This window comes from Prosopis cineraria, unplaced genomic scaffold, assembly GCF_029017545.1.
Source record: "Prosopis cineraria cultivar Desert tree isolate PC_DT_omini unplaced genomic scaffold, ASM2901754v1 PC13, whole genome shotgun sequence".
In the NCBI taxonomy this organism is placed as follows: Eukaryota; Viridiplantae; Streptophyta; class Magnoliopsida; order Fabales; family Fabaceae; genus Prosopis; species Prosopis cineraria.
Window position 1 is genome coordinate 7,394,864 of NW_026555344.1, and position 20,065 is coordinate 7,414,928.

Here is a 20,065-nt window from a genome sequence, read left to right on the forward strand (position 1 = left end):
CGTGCACACGAGCTCACTTCTCTTTTAAATTCATTTTACTAACCCACTTCATTCCTTAGTATTTATAAACTAGGAAAATTCTTCATTTAAGTAATGTAGGACTTTTGACACACATACTTTTGACACACACACTAACGCTGGGAGCACAGGCGAGCCCAGTCCTTAAGTTCTTGAGCCTTAAAACCCAATTTTTTATTTTGAGCCTCATTTCTCAAGCTCGGCCTTTATGTGAAGGGCTTAAGGTCAGGCCCACAAACTATTTTTTAAAAAATAAAGAAATTAAAATAAAATTAAACATTATAAATTAATTAAAATATTTTGAAATTAAAAAAATTAAAACCCTCATAATTTTTTTAGAAATTAAACAACACACATTTAGAAATCTAGTAATAAAATTTAAATCTTGGTTAAAAACAGTTCATTTTTTATAAATACACAAATATGATAATTATAAAAAATAAAAAATATCAAAAATTTTATACTATACACTGATATTTATTAAATTATATTAAATTAATTTTAAAATAAATTAAAATTAATAATAATATAATGCGTGTAGGATTAGAAAGCAGGTCATTAGCTTCAAACACGTATTCCACCAAAGAAAATAATAATACTAATAATATAACAAGGCTTGAAGGGCTGTCCCTGCCCGAGTTTGAGCTCTTTTTTATAGAACTTATCAGGGTCAAGCCTTTAAATTTGATTACTTTAAAAAAAATTTATTTTTAAAGCCCGAACACTTATTTAAATAGGACCTCCAAGCTCGGCCCTTCAGGTCGACCCTTATTTCTAACTCTAACACACACAACAGTTTTATCTATGGTTGTGCAAATATTAAATTAAAACTCCAATTGTGTTCAATTCATTACTTTGAAATATTCATAAAGAGGAATTCAAAGAATTGGCATATAATATTTAGGCCAGATCACCTCAAAATGATCTTATCATCAAGAAAGAAAGAAACAAATTTGTGTTACAGCAGAGTAATATATAAAATTGATAAATGGAGCCGAGGAGAATCAGCAATGATACAAAAAAATTATTTCTATCAAGGCAAATCGAACCAGTCATTAAAATTAAACCAGAAGTTGAAGGATTAATAAATAAAATTGTAATGAAATTATAGTCATACCAATCAATAATGAACAAAACATTTTATTAAACGTTAAACAATTTATTGGTTTAATAGTTCCAGAGTTTTCAATGCTATGATTTCTTTGGAGACAACGAAGGATCAGTAATGACACAAAAAATTCCTGTGTTTTTATGCTCTATGTATCTCTCTTGTCGCCTCCCTGCTGGTGCGGATAACGACGATCAATCAACTGTCTCGCAATATTCTCAATCACGTGTTGGGAGTGGCTTTGTTGAAACTCGCACTGTCATGGCTGATCTTTTGCTTGCAATTTGCAAACTTGGAGGCTCACTTTCTGGGCAAACGACCGATAACTTCTTTGATTTGATTCATGGTTGCAGTACATGTCTCGGATTCTGAAATGATTCCCTCCATTCAATCATCTATCTCTGTATTGGTAAAATAACTAGTTGCTTGTTATGATGTTAAGTACCCCGAATTTAGATGCTGTTTGACACTCAGCTCCAAATTTGTTGAAGAAAGAGCATTAACCAGACATGAAATTTGCATTTCGTGAGAATTTAAAATCCTAAGTGATTGAGCAATTGATGAGCGTGTGGAAATGAGAAATTGCTATATGTAGATCCACATAGAGAGATAGGGAATACGAGGGAGAAGAAGGAGTAAAGAGAAGGATTTTCAACAATGATGATCGATGGAGACGAGTGGAAAAGTTTACAGAGAAGTTTGTCGTGCAGCTGAGATATGAGAGAGAAGGTAATAATTGCCCCCAAATTTTTTAAAAAAAAAGGTTTAGTAGTCACGTTCTTCTATCAACAGCTACCCCACTCGTCGAGATCGTCCTCTGCAAAACCATTTCCTAAACCCTAAACCTAACCGGAGAATGGAATCCATCGGTGTTCTAATGCCCCACCCAACTTTCCCTTACTTAGAGGAACAGCTCGACAGGCGGTTCAAGCTATTCCGCCTCTGGAACAATCCGAATAAGATCCAGTTCAGCAACGACAATGCTATTGCCAACTCCATACGCGCCGTCGTTGTGAACTCCGTCGACGGTGCCGATGCCGATCTGATCGGCGCGTTTCCGAATCTTGAGATCGTGTCTTGCTATGGTGTAGGGGTCGATAAGATCGACAGGAGCAAGTGCGCCGAGAAGGGCATTCGGGTCACCAACACTCCGGATGTGATAACCGATGAGGCGGCAGATTTGGCCGTTGGGTTGATTTTGGCTCTCTTGAGGAGGCTGTGTGTGTGTGATCAGTATGTCAGAAGCGGAAAATGGAAGCGAGGCGACTTCAACCTCACCAGTAAGGTAATGCAATGAAAGCATCTGAAATTCTGACAAAAATTGTTCATGAAATCTTCGGCTTTTCGACTTTGTTTCATTTTTAATCCTTCTTCTTCTTCCTTCAGAAGTACTCCTACTTAAACATCGAGAGTGATTGTGATGAACTTATCTCCTTACCATAATTTGACATATAAATTATAATGAAGCAGCAAGAGCTGAAAATCTCGGACACTGGTAGGTTCTGATATAAGAACTAATTCGACAACTCAAGGTCATCAAATCACTCGTAGCCTAATCCTATTATCACCTAAGAAGATTCATAATTCAAGACAGATCATGCATGTTTACTTGAAGTAATTAGGTGGTAAATGGTTTTGTGCAAATCTAATTGAGGACTTGTTCTTTATACTATAATCTCCATTCTCCACCACCTTTAATTTCTCTGTTCATATCTCTTCTGGCATTTCTCTGGTAAAACAGTGGGCGTTGTTGGATTGGGAAGGATTGGCAAGGCAGTTGCAAAGAGGGCTGAAGCATTTGACTGTAAAATATGCTACCATTCAAGAACTGTAAAACCAGAGTCCAAATACAGGTTCTAACACAGATTTTCAGATCCATTCTCATTAACCCATGACTACTGGTTCCTTCCTGAGAAGCACCAAATGCAGGGTGCATATCGTATGGGACACGTGTCTGATATGAATGCATTTTTTTTTTTTAAAGTATCTGTGCTTCATAGGTTTCCTCTTTATACAAGACTAAGAACAAGCTATGTAACTGCTGTAACTTTTGTTGTGTCAGATACTATCCAAGCCTTGTGGAGTTAGCATCCAACTGTGACATCCTCGTCGTGGCGTGCTCGCTTACGAAGGAAACCGAACACATCATCAATGGTGAAGTGATGAATGCGCTTGGTCCCAAGGGTGTTTTGATCAATGTTGGAAGAGGGAAGCATGTTGATGAAGCAGAGCTGGTATGTGCACTGCTTGAAGGTCGCTTGGGTGGAGCTGCACTTGATGTGTTTCAAGATGAGCCTAATGTTCCTGAGAAGCTGTTTGAGTTAGAAAATGTTGTTCTTACACCTCATATAGGAAGTGCCACTATGGAAACGCGCACTGCTATGGCTGATCTTGTCATTGGAAATTTGGAGGCTCACTTTCTGGACAAACCTCTTTTAACTCCATTCCTTTAATTCATGCAATTAATTAACCGTGTCCAATGTGACATCCTAAAAACAAAAATTTTGAAACACAAAATATAAGTTGGTCCAGTTTCAGAAGGGCATAATATAATCGTTATTATCCATCTAGAGACTAGTATTTATCTTAGATCTCTTGCTTAAGATTAACTTTTGTGAAACTTGCTTAATTATGAAATAATATGATCACCTGCAGTCCTGCACCACTTGAGTTTCTGTTTTGTATCTGTGTGTACACATTTATCTGAATTTCCAATCCAAATTTTTTGAAATTTGATTAAAACAGAAATAGAGTCCACACTTTCGCCCAAAAGATTGTCTTTGTTGTAACCACATTAATCACCTGTAAACATGATCTTAGAAAAGACCAGGAATTGATAAAGAATTTTTCAAATTAACTGAAAATAATACAAATGAATAGATTGAATTAATATATATATATATATATATATAATATTAAAATATAGCGCATATATATGTATAGTATATAAATCAAGCTATTATAACTTGGAAGGAAAAATTAAGGAATAAATTATTATCCGTTCAAGAAAGTATTTAAAAATTTAAATCTTTTTTAATAACCAATTAAAATTGGCCGCATTCCTAACTTAAACTTGCAGTTGGAGTTTGAATCTTATATGTAACACCATTACTTCTCAATATTTAAGGAGACAATCTCTGAAAAGTATCATTTTAAATATTTTTTTATTTCAATATTTCAAGTGTAAATGTATAACTTTAACAATGAATTATTATTTTAGAGCCATTGAGTATCTTATTTTATAAACTGATGTAAAGAAAATTCTCAACCACTCTATCTATTTAAAAATATAAAATATTTTTAATCGAATCTCACTTTCTAATAAGATAGTTACCTAATTTTAAATTAACACTATCTTTTTATATTTATCCTTATTAAACACTCTATAATAAATATAAAGTCACCATTAATATGAGTACTTTAAAAAAATAATAATAATTACATCTTAAAAAATTTAAAATATTTTATATTTTTTAATATTTAATTTTTAAAAAATATTTTATATTTTTAAGCAAAAAGAGTATAAAAAATTAAACACCCTGCATCTATCATTTACTTTTCACAAATAAACATTGATTTCCAAACTAACGGAACTCACACAAACGCCCAGCACCTTTGACTTTCATCTACTTCACACGCTATTTCTCTCTCTTCCCATATTTCATCTTCTCTCTCTAACTTTATCTTCAATCTCAGCTCTTCAACTTCTCTCTCTAGTCTGATGAGCCGCTTTCGTGATACTGATACATCGATAACCAGTTTGTCGAGGTTTTTGGATGTTGTTCCTGCCTGCCTGCCGTGTATCCTATTTGCTTGAACTTCACATTCTTGGGTCTAAGCTATGTAGTAGGAATTAGGGGTAAAGATCTGAGAAGACTAATCCACCACTGCGGGAAACTTCAACCATTATGGGTGAATCTAATAAGCTGCAAAATCTTTTTTTTCCTTTCGTTAACTAAACTCTATTTTGGTGAATGCTCTAATGATTTTTGTATGCAGATACTGGATTGCATTGGAGACAAAGGACTAGGTGTTGTAGCTGCTACCTGCGAAGATTTGCGAGAATTGAGAGTTTTTCCAAGTGAACCCTTTAGGGTTGGGTCTGGATTTGTGACGGAAAACGGACTTGTTATATACTTATATACATCAATGGGTTATTGCTCAAAGCTTCATTCACTGCTTTACTTCTACCAACAGACAACTAATGCCGCCCTCACAACCGTCGTTTGAAGAAAGAGGATCCAAATTGTATCAAAAAAAAAAAGAGGATCCAATAAACTTGTTTGTCTCTTCAAACAACCGTTAGCTTCAACTCAATTGAAGGTGCCAGATGTATCATTTTTCATAGTTGATGAAAAAAGATACTTAGTGGTTATTAGAAAAAAATTTATGTTTAATTTTTCACCTTTAATAATGTTTCACAAAGCCATTTTCATAATAATTTGTTCCATTGTTTATTAAAAAAACTATATCCATAATAAATCACTTCTGCTTTTTTATTTGTATAAAAAGGGAAATTATCATTCAAGAGTTGCTGAGGTAATTTAATATTAAATAAAAATTAAAACATTTTGAAATATCATTACAAGGCCAACAAATTGATTTAAAAATAATTATAAATGAAAAAACTATAATACCCTGCTTCTCTTTTTCTTTTTTCAAACTTATTAATTAGCCAATAATTTTTTATTAAATATGAATATGTACTTATTGAAACATAATCTATACTTGTTCCTTTTTACAATTAGACTCTTTTAAATTCTTAAATTTGTTAGTTAGAGAATGGCTTTTTATTAAATGTAAATGAATATTTATTAATTAACTAATGACTATTTTATTAAAATATGATCTACGTTTGTTCTTTCCCATAACCAAACTTGACTTTCATATTTTTTAATTTACCAATTAGCTAATAACTTCTTGTCAGATACAAATGTTTATTTGACAATTAATGAATAAGTACTTGTTAACTAAAAAAAAAGCAATAATATTATATTTTTTATTTAAAATTATTTTTAAATCAGTTCTCTATCCTTATTTTAATTTTTTTGTCTTTATTTAATATTAAATATGTGGTACTTGAATGATTTTTTTTTTAAAATTTATAATTAAAAAGTTTTATGACCTTACCTTTATTTTCCTTTGCAAATCAAATAAAAAAGAAGAAGGAAAAAAAAAAACTACCAATTGAAATTGGGAGGGGCCCTTTCTCTCTCTCTTCTCTCTACTTCTCTGATTTTTTACCGTTCATTTCGTTTTACTAAATAATTTTGTAATTATAGAATTAATAAAAAGTGGAGATTGAAGAAGTAGGGAGGGGGAAAAAGGGGAAATGCCCCTCCCCCAACCATATTCGAGTTCCTCGTCCTTACATCATCACAATTCACACAGCACGGCTACTCTACTCTCCAATGGAATCCATTGGGGTGCTTATGACCTGTCCAATGCTCAGTTACCTCGAAGAAGAACTCGAAAGGCGCTTCAAGCTCTTCAAACTCTGGAACTATCCCTCATTCCCTTATTTTGCACTGTCAAACTCAACTTCAATTCGTGCAGTCGTCGGAGATACTAAAATCGGTGCCGACGCCCAGATGATCGATTCGTTACCAAATTTGGAGATTGTCTCCACTTACAGTGTGGGTTTGGACAAGATTGACTTGGCAAAATGCAAGGAAAGAGGCATTAGGGTCACCAACACGCCCGATGTGTTGACGGACGACGTTGCGGATCTTGCCATTGGATTGGCTTTGGCGGTATTGAGACGGATTTGTGAGGGTGATCGGTTCGTGAAGAATGGCTTGTGGAAGAAAGATGATTTCGAACTTGGTGTAAAGGTTTGCCCATTTCCCTCTTCTTGTCTGAAGTTGCCGCAATAGCAATGGTAATTCGTTTGCCTCTCAAATTATAGTTTAGTCTTTTGTTTTTGTGAAAGAAACGCGCCTGAGATTATAGGTTCATGGCAGATTGATAGCTTTTCTATTCAAATTTTGTGGAACAAATTAACTCATTATTTCCATATTCAAGTACATTGTCATTTTGATTGGAAGATGAGACATTATCGTTCCCTCATTCAAAGATTGTATTTTGGTATTATTATACTATGTTTTGTTTCTAATCAAATTTTTGCATGGTAAACGCATATTAAGTCTTCTCGAGGGATCCCTAGACATCAAGGGGATATTGACAGGACAACTAAAAAAAGAAAAACTCAATGCATGCATGCTCCTGAATGCCTTGGACTATTTCTCAAGTTTTCCTGACCTAATCTTAATATGGTGCTTCTGATCTAAATTAGCTAGCAATGAGGGAGGATGAGGAGTTACTAGCTTCTCAACATCTTCTACATATCGTAGTGAATAATGTTGTGCATTTCAGTTCAGTGGTAAAGCAGTTGGAATTATTGGTTTGGGAAGGATTGGTTCAGCAATAGCAAAGAGAGCTGCAGCTTTTGGGTGCCCAGTCAGTTACCATTCAAGAACTGAAAAACCAGACACAGGATATAAGTACTACTCTAATATCTTAGACTTGGCAGCCAATTCTGAAATCCTTATTGTCGCCTGTGCTCTTACCAAAGAGACCCATCACATTGTTAATTGCCAAGTTATTGGTGCATTGGGATCGAAAGGCATACTCATCAATATTGGGCGAGGGAAACACGTTGATGAACCTGAGCTTGTGCGTGCACTGACTGAAGGAAGACTGGCTGGGGCAGGGCTTGATGTGTTTGAAGATGAACCAGAAGTGCCTGAGCAGTTATTTGGCCTTGAAAATGTTGTGCTCTTGCCTCATGTTGGGACCGACACCATCGAAACTTGCAAGGCAATGGCAGACCTAGTGATCCAAAACTTAGAGGCACATTTCCTTGACAAGCCACTTCTGAGTCCTGTTATTTGATTAAGGTCTGTGACTCTAATCTCTAAAATTTGATATATGTTTCCCTTTCCAACACTTAATCATACTGGAAATCAGTTATGACTAGTGTTTCTGGAGATTGGCATATATCACTCTTAAAAGTCAAGAACTTTGATAGAACATGGATGTAGGCAAAATTTATGTTTAGGTTCCTGACTGAGTTTGAGCAGTCAGGTTCACCTGCATCAGTACGATGAATTGATATTTTTCACAGCTTAGCACTAAAGTATTGAAGAATTTGATTGCTGATATATGTTTTTTTTTTAAAAAAAAACCTTTATTATTCGCTGCATATTTCCATTATGGTATACTGACTTCGCACCCATTTGAAGCATGTTTGTCAATGAATATATTCTGAAGGATTTCTCTGTGTATGGGCAACTGCGTGGTGAAACCGATTTCTTACCTGGAACATTATTTTATTATTAGAATTATTTGTTTAGGATTATTTGCTTTATTTGCTATTCCTGACAATTCCTCCAAACGAACTTTCCGCATAAGGGGGCAACAATTATTTTCATGGCATTCAAATTGGAAGTGGCTGATGAGGATTTTGATGCAGTCAGGTTCACTGTCACATTTTGAATTTATTTATCCCAATTTTTTGGCCAGGGTAATTTTTATTGGACTTAGAAAGCGGTTGTGATCTAAATTATATTTTTCTATTTTGAAGAATCATAATTTTTTCATTCATCCTTCTTCTATCATCAAATCTTATCTTTGCTTTCTATCATCTAATTGAAGTACAGCTACAGTCACGGTTACGCTTGCACAGTATATTCATTTTCATGCTTTAGAAAGGCAGAATACATTATAAAGTACCCATCATTAATCTGTATATATATAAGAGATGGATAATTCATCAACGTATGTTGTTCTAAGGGTGTTCAAAACCAATGATATCGAACTGAATTGACATAAACTGATCAAAATTGATTATAAATGAGGTTTGGTTTTTATTTTTATTTTTATTTTTGGGCAAAACGAATTATTCTAGTTTGGTTCATGTTTTTGTTTCCTAAAATTTGAACCAAACTAAATGAAGTTATATTATCTTTATTTTATATATTTTTGTAAATTTGTTTAAATATTTTTATTTTTTCTAAATTTAGTTATCTTTAAATTGATGGTTCAAAATATGTTACGATTAGTTAAATATTATTTATATTTTTTGATATATTTCTTAAGATGAACTTGTTTATAATTAGTTAAATATTGTCTACTACAATTAAGAAAAATGCTATTATATGTATTTGACAATAAAAGGTTATTGTTAGTAGTATCTTTCTGCAAACTGCAAAAATTAACGCTCAAATGCTATCATAAATTCATAATAAACATACTTTAATTAAGTGCTAGTGAATTAAAATTATATAATTCAATAGATGCTTGTAGTTTCATCAGTTTATCATAATTAATAATTTGAAGAATTATATATATGATCACTTTACTATTAGTATTTTTATATTGTTAAGAATATTTAGAGAAAAATAAAAATAAAAAATCTTATCAACTAGTAAGGGGCTATATATATGCATCCTACAAAGAAAAATGACATACTCATACTAAGTGTAAGTTATTAAAAAAAAAGGAAAAAATCAAATAAATATATTGAAGTTTGATCAAGATTTTAACTAACCCAAATCAAACGTAAAAACAAAATTAAATCAAATCAATTTTTTAAAAATCGATCAAGTTTTATTTATGAGTAAATTAACTGATTTGATTTGGTTTAATTTTTGTTTAAAATTGAATCAAACCAAACTCATAAACCTTCCTATGTTGTTCTATGAAAATCACATGAATTTTGAATATGCAGTTGTTCGGCCCAGCAAATCTTCAAAACGCTGAAAGATCTGTGTCAGTATGTGCATGCGTCATTACTCAAAAGAAGCCAGAGAAAGTAACCCAGGCTGGCTCCAAAGAACAGAGACAAAGGGTAGAATGAGACATTCCAAGTAGGAAATTACTGTAAGGGGCCAAAATTCTTGTCTTTCTCTCCATTTTTTTTGGACCAACTCTTTTTCTCCATTCGCTTTTAATTATTTCCCTCCCTCTCCTTGATGATCCAACTAACTCTTTTGTTGTTGTTTCTTTTTTTCCCCTTCCTCTTTTCTAAGTTATTATTGTAGTGGTGACTTGATACTATGACTGTGAATATTTTAATTTAAGCTGACATCAGCTTTTATTGACGGTTGTTTTACAATATACTTTAATTTATTTGTAAGAAATATTTAAATGATGCAAAAGAAAGATTTCGTGCAATAAAAATCTTCTGTTGATGTAGTGCTGATATTCATATTCTCCTTCATCCACCCTACAAAAAAGGGACTGACATTCAGCCAAAAAAAAAAGGGACTGACATCATATCACGTTGATTTGTTCCCTTTGAGGATAAGGCCATAAATAATTATGACATATTGGATTATTCCCATATCTGTCGTCTATATATGTTGTTATTGGGTGGACACAATTTTAAATTGTACTAATACATGTTCTTTTTTCACTAAATTATAATATATTAGCAGTGGAATCTTTAGTGGCAGTATATATATTTGAGCCACAAAAGCTTAACTTGCCAATCGATTTATTATTTTGGATAGCGTTAATGAAATAGTTTAATTTTTTTTATTTAAAACGTGGCCCCGGAGGATCTTGCCCCAACTATATTTTTTAACTTGAAAAATGTCATCCTTATGTGACACTTGTCTAATTTCACACTCACAGTAATATTAAATAACCCACATAATCTTATTCTTATTTCATGTTTCATTAAATTCCTATATAATTTGCTCATTTAAACATAAAATATGCTGAATTCTTTTAACTTGTTAAATTGTGCAACTCCAGTTGAGTTGACTTATGCATTAAGTAATTTGTTACGTTTATGATTTGGTTATTTATTAACTTTTTTATTAATGAGTAGTCAAGTTGCTCTTTTCTTCATACATTTCTTAATTGAAGAGATTATATCATATATCAATTATTAGTATGACATTTCATTTGGTTAAGTTTTAGCCAAAGAAAAAGATGTTAACTTAATTTTATTAAAAAAAAAGATGTTATTCCCTCTATTAAAAAATATAAGGCATTTTTAATTGAATCTCGCTCCCAATAAAGTAGTTATCTACTTTTAAACTAACCTTACTTTTTTATATTTACTCTTATTAAACACCCTATACTAAATCTAAAGTCATTTATAAATAAGGATACTTTTAAAATAAAATAATGATTATACTTCAAAAAACTAAAAATTCTTTAAATATTTGAATATCTAACTCCACAAAAAATACTTTATATTTTTTAAAAGGAATGAGTAACTTAAGCTGTAGCTTGATTTAGGGCTATGCAAAAGTCCTACAATCTTGTCTGATATAGTCCAATTTAAGATAGTCCTGTCCTATTTGATCCTTATAAACATTGGTCCTTTAGGATCAAAAAGACTAAAAAAATAAAACTATTTTTTTGGATTGGACTGGATAGGAGATTAGGCATTTGGATCACTTGATTTAGTCTAGTCCTACTAATTTATTTAACATAATTCTAATTAATTTATTTTTGACAAATGCTTCAAGTGTAATTTACACTAAGGAGATAATTGTATGAAGATCTGTTGAATTTATTTTAAAATTATTATTGTAATGTAGTGTTGTTAAAGTTTTTTTTAGTGTTGTTTTTGTTGAAATTATAAATTTAAATTATTTAAATTGTGAATGAAATATTTTTTGTCTTGTTGAAAATTATTTTGGATTTATTATGATTATAAATGATCTTATTATCTTAATTAAATTTATTAAGTTGAAATAGATTATTACCTCTCATAGAGGAAAAAGTTAAAAAGAAAAAAGATAACTGATTATTGAACTAATAGGACCAATCTTTCAGTCTTATAAATCAAGTTCAGTCCTGTTAATCTTTATGTTATCACTAAACAAGATTGAACTACGGGTTGCCTAACTCAATCCTTTTCATAAAAAAGATCAAACTTTGAGTTAGGTTTGTTTAACTCAGTCATTTTCATGAAAGAGATCAAACTTTAAGTTAGGCTGAAATTCAGTATTGTCTGATCCTTTGTGTCGCTCTATCTTGACTTATGAGTTAAAACCATGCTTCTCACTCTAAAAGAGAGAATGACAATTAAATTAAAAAAATAAATTAAGTATATGTTTCTGATTAAAAATTAATTATATTTAGGTCTTGATCAAGGTACTGAAAACTAAACCGGCCATTGAACCGATCAAGGTTGGGGGTTAGGGGTCAAGGGTTCAACCGCGGGTCAACCCGGATTCAAACCGGACATAATAAAATAATATAATTTAAATAAAAACAAATTCTCTAAGACTTAATATCTTATGTAATATCATATATAAGTCCATGATAATCATCAAAACATCATTAAAAACACAACATTTAAAATATTCATCCTTACAATCCTTTAATCATCAAAAAGTCTAAAGCTAATAATAATCAATACCAAAATCCTCATTAATTTCATTCAAATCTGCGGGAGTAAGGATTGAAACATTAGGAGATGATTGAGAGAAACCAGAACCACTTCCAACATCATCATTCAAATATGGATGCTCTGAAATATTCATATCTTCTTCACCTATTGATGACAAAAATTAACATTAATCATTGTGTAAAAAATAATTATATATTAATATAGATAGACATGTTAGTAAGTATGAACCTTCATTATTTCTCTCAGAAGTTGATGAAGCTACAACATTCTCATTATGCATAGCACTTTCTAAATTAATGACATCATCAGCATCAAACTCTGGAGCTGGCTCTTGTTCCTCTTCAGCAATCCAAAAGTCCAATTTGTCAATAGATTCATAATCAATTGGATCAAAACTTATCTTTTTCTTCAATTGGCTCCTTTAATGAGATCAAAACAATCAAATATAAGTATATATCTACCATGAGATAGTAATAAAATTTTTATTTATGAAAAACATTCATAACTTTTATTTTTATTACCTATTCTTCAATCGTAGATTGTAGTTTGTAAAGACTAAATCATTTAGTCTTTGATGTTCCAATCTATTTCTTCTTTTGGTATGGATGCGTTCAAACAAGCTCCAATTTCTCTCACAACCAGAAGAGGAAGAAGTTTGGCTAAGAATACGCATTGCAAGATTTTGCAACTCTGGAACAGAACTTCCATAAAAAGACCACCATTCATCTGCAAATAAAAGACAATTAGTTATATGTTATATGATAAATAAAATTACCATGATCATATTAAATATTAACACTTACAAGGATCTAGCTTATGTGCTGCTCTATGACATGAAGTTTTATCAAAAGATTCTTTACGGTCACGATACAAGCTCAACTGCTTCATCATCACAATATAATCAACATCTTCATTTTCAGTTGACTCAAACACTGAAAGCATAGCATCCATTAACCTTCTTTTATGAACAAAGTCATCATCATACAAGAAGGCAGGGTTCAACAAATATGCTGTTGCATGAAGATTAGTCTTCAAGTGCTTATCCCATCAGGCTTGGATTATATCTGTGTAAGGCTTGTATTGGTCTTTCTTATTGGTGAAGACTGCCTTAATTGCTTTTTTTGCCCTTTGCATGCCTTCATAAACATAAGGCAAAGAAGGCTTCTCATCTGAATCAACAATTCTCAACAACTTTATAAGAGGAGACACAATCTTCACAACTTCAAGACATTTATTCCAAAACCAATTATCTAATATGATGGCACTAACAATTATTCCAGCTTCGGTCCTTGATAATTTGTGATTCACAAAATGCTTATCAGTGATTAAAGCTTGTAAGTCATGCTTGTGCATATATATGCTATGCAATGTGATAAATGTTGTAGCAAACCTTGTCGCACCAGGACGCACAATTTCTTTCCAACCCTTTCTTTTCCTAAGCCATGACAGGAAGATCATATGATTATAAACAAACACAGTGATCTTTGATGCCTTTGTTGCAAGTTGTAACACATGAGACATACTTGCAATGTCTTTCAAAGTAAGATTCAAGCAATGAGCAGCACAAGGTGACCAATAAATACTTTTATATTTCTCTTTAATCAACTTGCCACATGCTACATAATTAGCAGCATTATCAGTCACCACATGTACAATATTTTTTAGACCAACCCACTCAATCACTTCAGAAAACAATGAGAATAAAGTCTTGGCATCTTTTACTAAATCAAAAGCATCAACAGATTTTACAAATACTATGCCATGTGTAGAATAGACAAGAAAATTTATCAAAGTTCGTTGCCTCACATCTGTCCAACCATCAGCCATGAGTGTACATCCATAAGTTTTCCATTTAGATCGATGACTCTCAATAAGTAGCTGACATTCTTTTTTCCAATCATTCAACAAGTTAACTCTAAATTCATAAGCATTAGGACCCTTAAACCCTGGCCCAATTGAAGCAATAGAATCCATAGCTTTTTGAAAGAATGGGCAATCTAATGCATTAAATGGAATGCAATTGATGATAGCCCATTCAAAAATGGCCATTTTTGCACTGTGTTGTGCTTCTTTAGTTGCAAATGCACTCTTAATACCTGGTTGGGAACCTGGAGTTGTCCTAGAGGCAAAATAATTTTCAACCGGCATAGTAGGAGGTTTTTTTTTACTGGCACTACTCTCAGGGATTAACTTAGATAGAGCAGGTGCATTGGGTTCATTAGCATTCCTCCATGTCTGCTTGCACATCGACAAGTGTTCTCTTCTTCCACTTTTTAATGATTCTTGCATTTGATAACGAACATCAAAAGGAACTTTACTACAAGAAACTGCATTTCCACTTATACCAGCAAGATGATGCTTCAATCTATTTATTCCTCCTCCTTTATAACTCAATGCACAATAAAGACATGTATACACATTTTTGTTGTCTTCTTTTCTTAAAGCAACATGTGCCCATGCAGGATCTTTTTTCCCGCGAACTGATGGAGTTCCAGATGTGGAGTCATTATGGCTAGCAAGGGTGGGATTGTTGGAATTGGGAGTAGGATTGTTGGAATTGGAGGTAGGATTCTCAGTTCCATCATTACTAAAATTACTTCCAATATCCATATTATAACTTTAATCTGCAAGCTATGATAATTTCAACATAAACAAACATCTAATGCAAAAAAAAAAACCAGAGCAGCCGGAGCAATCATAGCAACCAGAAATCCAGAATACAGTACACAAATAAGAGTAACATAAAGCTCGAATTAATTTTCAACAACCAGAGCAAATCAGCATACATACAAAAACGTTTATTGATTGACCACTCTCTCTGAAGGCACAACTCTAAAAAAAAAAAGCAAAATCAGTTTAGTGATCATGTACTCAGCATACCCCTTCCCTTTTCCACTATGCTCCCTGCATATCTTCCTAAGGAATGCATATATGTAATCAACAGCTATTTTGTATGTATGTATGCTGAATCACGTTTATTGCAACTTCTAACTACTGTCTTTTTGCAAGATCCAAAGAGCTGAAGAAGACAACTGTAATAGAATGCTACTAAAGGAATACTATATATATTTTAAGCAGTTGCAATTATGTAAACGTTAAAATGACAAAGAAAAGTGAAAACAAAGACCCACAAGGGAAAATTTCAGTTGAACTTGAAATTTAAAAGAGCCAAGAGAAAATCATTCAACACAAATCCGTGTAATGCAGAATAAATTCAAACAACAAACATCAGAATTTGGTGATTGCATCCAAAATCTGTGGCTCGTTTATTGAGAAAACCAGTAAATCGCAAGAGATTTTGTCGCATAAAAATGTTATAATTACCTGAGTATTAGCAGAGATGGCTTCTCAATTCTCACAGACCGAAGGAGGCGGATCCGAGCACAAACTGTGATGCCATATCAGTGGATGAAAAGAAAATCAGATAGACACAGAGACAAGCAAAGAAGCTGATGAACATCCTGGGTATTCTTGCGAAAGGTTAGGGCTGATGAGACGAGATTCAGCCAGAGATGAGACGGTATTTACCTGTTTAGCATCCAGATTCAGCCAAAGATGAGACCAGACGAGGGAAAACCGATGAACTTCGGACTGGGACAACGTGAACTGCGTTCGACCTTCGGATTCCTATCAAGCTATCAGCTATGGCTTCACCTTTCGCCACGAGATTGAGACGCAGAGGCAGTGAGGCACAGTCGCATAGAGCCACAGACTTAGGAGTTAGGATGGCCGCCTGATTTCTTTTTTTAATAGGATGACCCCAAAACGACGTCGTTTTGGGGGTTAGTTACTTCAAAAAATAATAACCGGCCAACCTGCTCGACCGGGGGGTTGGGCGGTTTTACCCGAGTTAAAACCGGGTCACCCGGTTTAACCCGGGTCACATGAGGCCACTTTGGCCATATGAACCGGACCGGACTGGTCTCCGGTTTGCCGGGTCACCGGTCGGACCGGCCGGTCCGGTCCGGTTTTTAATACCATGGTCTTGATAAAAAAATTTTTAAAATAAGTTGGTAAGTATTAATATAAATAATTATAAATTCACGAATTTTAATTTTAAATAATACATTTAAATTTTAATTGTGACTTTGAATTGAGATTCTTTGAAACAATATTTGCAACACTTTTTTTTTAACATTATCAAGATTTAATTGTCATTAATTTTTTTTTCTTCTAAGACTTCGTCGTCACTGTCAATTCCAATAACAAACAGTAAAGTTAAATAGACACCGACAAACACTGTTGGACCCATATGTGACTAGGTAGTTTGTCATATTCCCGTCTCGGAAAATTTAATCATACGCCTCATATTCAGTTTAATCTATTTATTAAAGAAGTTGAAGTTATATTCATACGTTTAATTAGGATTATTTAAATTAAATAGGTTAAATTTATTTTTTTAAGATTCAATTTATAAATTTAATAGACCAGCCTATTTACTTACACATATATATTATGTAATATATCACACAGATATTAGTTTTAACTATTTAATTTTTAATTAATATTTTTTATTTTTAATTATGTTTTCAATCATATTAGATATATATATTAATTTTAATATTATTATTTTATTATTGTATTATAATTGGCAAGTACTTTTAATCATTATATATTATAATTGATAAATTAATTTATATATTGTATACTAATAATTTTAAAATATATTTAAAGTATTTAAAATTAAAGTGTGGGCTTATTTAAAATATTTATTTTTAAGTAAGTTTTTAAATAAATTTTTAGATCAATTTAAATTTTAGATAAACTTAAACTTAAATCGTGAAAAAAAATTTTATGTAGATTTCGGATGAAACACGGGCTTCTAATTTATTGTAAAAATTTAAGCTTAATTCACAAAAGTCTAACTCGATGTAATATATTTTCACCCCTATTTCTAAACTATGCCACTCATAGAAAGGAGAATTTCTTTCTTAATAAAGGAAAGGCATTTTTCATGCATTAAACACACTTAAAAGAAGCTGCCGACACTCGTCAGCCGACCTCCTCTGTTTCTGTCTGTTTGTGATGTTCCGGTCACTTCTCTCTCACTAATCATCATCCCTCACTTTCTTTACTCCTCACCAGCCTCTTATCTTCTTCATTGGGCTTTCATTCCAACTTGAAAAAGAAAAGGAAACTCCCACTTCTTCTTGTTCTTCATTCCATGCACTCATGCGCAGTAACACAGTGAGACACAAAGACTAAAGCACAGAACTTTCTGGGTTTCGTTTTCTGGGTTTTATTCATTTTGTTCAAAACCGTTGAAAAAAATTTCTGGGTACCACTCAATTTCCGTGCAACTTCCAAAGTCAACTCCTTTTTCTTGAAATATTATATGTTCTCTACCTGGGGTTTTAGTTGAAATCCCCATCATCATCATCATCATCATCATGCTTTCGGCGAAATCAGAATCAGATATTACCAGTTTGGTATCTTCTTCACCTTCAAGGTCTCCCAAGAGACCTGTGTACTACGTGCAGAGCCCTTCAAGGGACTCTCACGATGGTGACAAGTCGTCGTCAATGCAGGCGACTCCTATATCCAATAGCCCCGTAGAGTCTCCTTCGCACCCTTCTTTTGGGAGGCATTCAAGGAACTCGTCGGCGAGCAGATTTTCTGGGATTTTCAGGTCATCTTCAGGGAGAAAAGGAGGAAGCAGAAAGAGAAACGACAAGGGATGGCCTGAGTGTAATGTGATTATGGAAGAAGGTGAGTATGATGAGCTCAAGGAATTGGCCTTCACCAGACGTGTCCAGGCTCTGATTGCTCTGTTCAGCTTTGTCGCTCTCTTCAGTGTATTCTGCTTGATCATTTGGGGTGCCAGCAGACCTTTCAAGACAGAGGTTACCGTCAAGGTCAGTCATAATTCTAATGAACATCTTCAACCTGATCACCAGAATTTATGGTTACAATGGATTCTCCGCATTTTCATAGTTAGAATTTACTGTTTCTTTTTACTGAACCTGTCTATAAACTAAGTATAAAGTCTTACGTGCTAAGTAGATAAAGTTATTGAAGCAATTCAAGGTATCTCAGAGACGGATGAAGGGGAAAACTAGGAATTGTGTTTACTTGTTAGTCTTAAAATTTCTGGTTTTAAAAAGCAGCCCTGTTAAATTAAGATGCACTGTGATGTTTGCAGAGCTTGGCAGTACATAATCTGTATGTTGGGGAGGGTTCAGACTTCACAGGAGTGCCAACAAAGTTGCTCACTGTAAATGGATCATTGAGAATAAATGTGTACAACCCTGCCACGTTTTTTGGAATCCATGTCTATTCCTCTCCCATCAATCTAGTCTTCTCTGATATCACTGTTGCTTCTGGTCAGGTCAGTAACATCATCTATATTGATTTACGATATGAATGAATCCTGAAACTTGCTTCTTATCAAGACCAAGGGCTGAGACAGCATTTAACCATGAACAAGTTGGAGATTAAAAGGGCATATATACTACAAAACTTTCATAAATATTGCAGGGCAAGAAATACATGTACTAAGAAATTTAAAAAAAATTTAGGAGGTCATGATCCCTATTGATTCCCTCTTCCCGATCAAGAGGATTCAGTTGAAGCAATATGTTCCCTCCACACCATAATATAGAAGATTGTTTGAAAGTCTTGTTTGATCTAAAATATATGGCATGATGTAGTTCTTACAATTATTTTTCTAACTATTTTCCTACTTCATTTATTATTATTTTTTTAAAAAAAATGATAGATTGGAGCTTCAATTATGACTATTAAGGTACTTGTATAATCTATAGGACATTTAATGAGGGTATAATTAAAAAGATGTAAAAATTTTTAGGAGATTATATTTTTTAAAACCGTGGAGTGATGACTAATACCCTAAAATAAGATCCAGAGGGAGCAACCTAATTGTATGTACCTAACCTAATGGTTCTTGTGTTTGGATGCAGTTAAAGAAGTATTATCAGCCCAGAAAAAGTAAGAGAGTTGTATCAGTGAACTTGGAAGGGAACAAGGTTCCACTATACGGGGCAGGATCAACAATCACAGCGTCCCAAACAGGGGTTGATGTTCCACTCACACTCAAGTTTGAGATTCGTTCAAGAGGGAATGTGGTTGGCAAGCTTGTGAGGACCAAGCACTACAAGCAAATCACCTGCCCACTGCTCCTTAACTCTTCCAGATCCAAACCCATTAAGTTCAAGAAGAATTCTTGCACCTATCATTGACTTCAATTTATGTTGTGAGCTGTGTTGTGCAGCGTTGTGAGTTGTAAGCCTTTTGTGCAAATAAACGAGCTGTGAAATACGCATGAGCATGAAATGCAGGAGCTGTATGTGATTTGATTGCTGATGAGGAAGTCATTTATGCTCTTTAGCTTTTGGTTATAAAAAATGGCAGGCAATGAGAGACCCACCTTTAATAATTTAGAGACCATCGTTTCCTCAAAAAAGGAACTTATAAATTCGATCCCGTGGCCACTGAAAAAGACTTTGACAAATGAAAAGTGGGGATCTTAACCATTTTTTGCCTATAGAAAGTGTAACACTTCACGTTCGTTTTTTCCCCCAGTTTCAGTCCCTGCAAAATTG

The 20,065-nt window shown here is 33.3% G+C and overlaps 4 protein-coding genes across 4 annotated transcripts; 2 read left to right on the forward strand and 2 right to left on the reverse strand.

The window, feature by feature from the left end:
• Window positions 1-1,181: 1,181 nt before the first annotated feature.
• LOC129289839 (uncharacterized) lies at window positions 1,182-8,412 on the forward strand. The gene is made up of 7 exons (XM_054926604.1): window positions 1,182-2,411; window positions 2,852-2,979; window positions 3,189-3,573; window positions 4,886-5,038; window positions 5,126-5,350; window positions 6,418-6,960; window positions 7,502-8,412. The coding sequence occupies exons 1-7, from the start codon at window positions 1,983-1,985 to the stop codon at window positions 8,018-8,020; spliced, it is 2,382 nt and encodes a 793-aa protein (XP_054782579.1). The 5' UTR covers window positions 1,182-1,982; the 3' UTR covers window positions 8,021-8,412.
• Window positions 8,183-13,454, reverse strand: LOC129289840 (uncharacterized). The gene is made up of 6 exons (XM_054926605.1): window positions 13,307-13,454; window positions 13,025-13,229; window positions 12,732-12,922; window positions 12,513-12,647; window positions 8,314-8,444; window positions 8,183-8,218 (listed from the first exon to the last, which is right to left on the reverse strand). The coding sequence occupies exons 1-6, from the start codon at window positions 13,452-13,454 to the stop codon at window positions 8,183-8,185; spliced, it is 846 nt and encodes a 281-aa protein (XP_054782580.1).
• A 96-nt stretch (window positions 13,455-13,550) lies between these two features.
• On the reverse strand, window positions 13,551-15,113 carry LOC129289841 (uncharacterized). The gene has a single exon (XM_054926606.1). It carries the CDS (start codon window positions 15,111-15,113, stop codon window positions 13,551-13,553), a length of 1,563 nt encoding a protein of 520 aa, XP_054782581.1.
• Window positions 15,114-17,478: 2,365 nt separating this feature from the next.
• Window positions 17,479-19,850, forward strand: LOC129290509 (uncharacterized). Its single transcript, XM_054927292.1, has 3 exons — window positions 17,479-18,358; window positions 18,646-18,831; window positions 19,424-19,850. The coding sequence occupies exons 1-3, from the start codon at window positions 17,894-17,896 to the stop codon at window positions 19,700-19,702; spliced, it is 930 nt and encodes a 309-aa protein (XP_054783267.1). The 5' UTR covers window positions 17,479-17,893; the 3' UTR covers window positions 19,703-19,850.
• The last annotated feature ends 215 nt before the right edge of the window (window positions 19,851-20,065 follow it).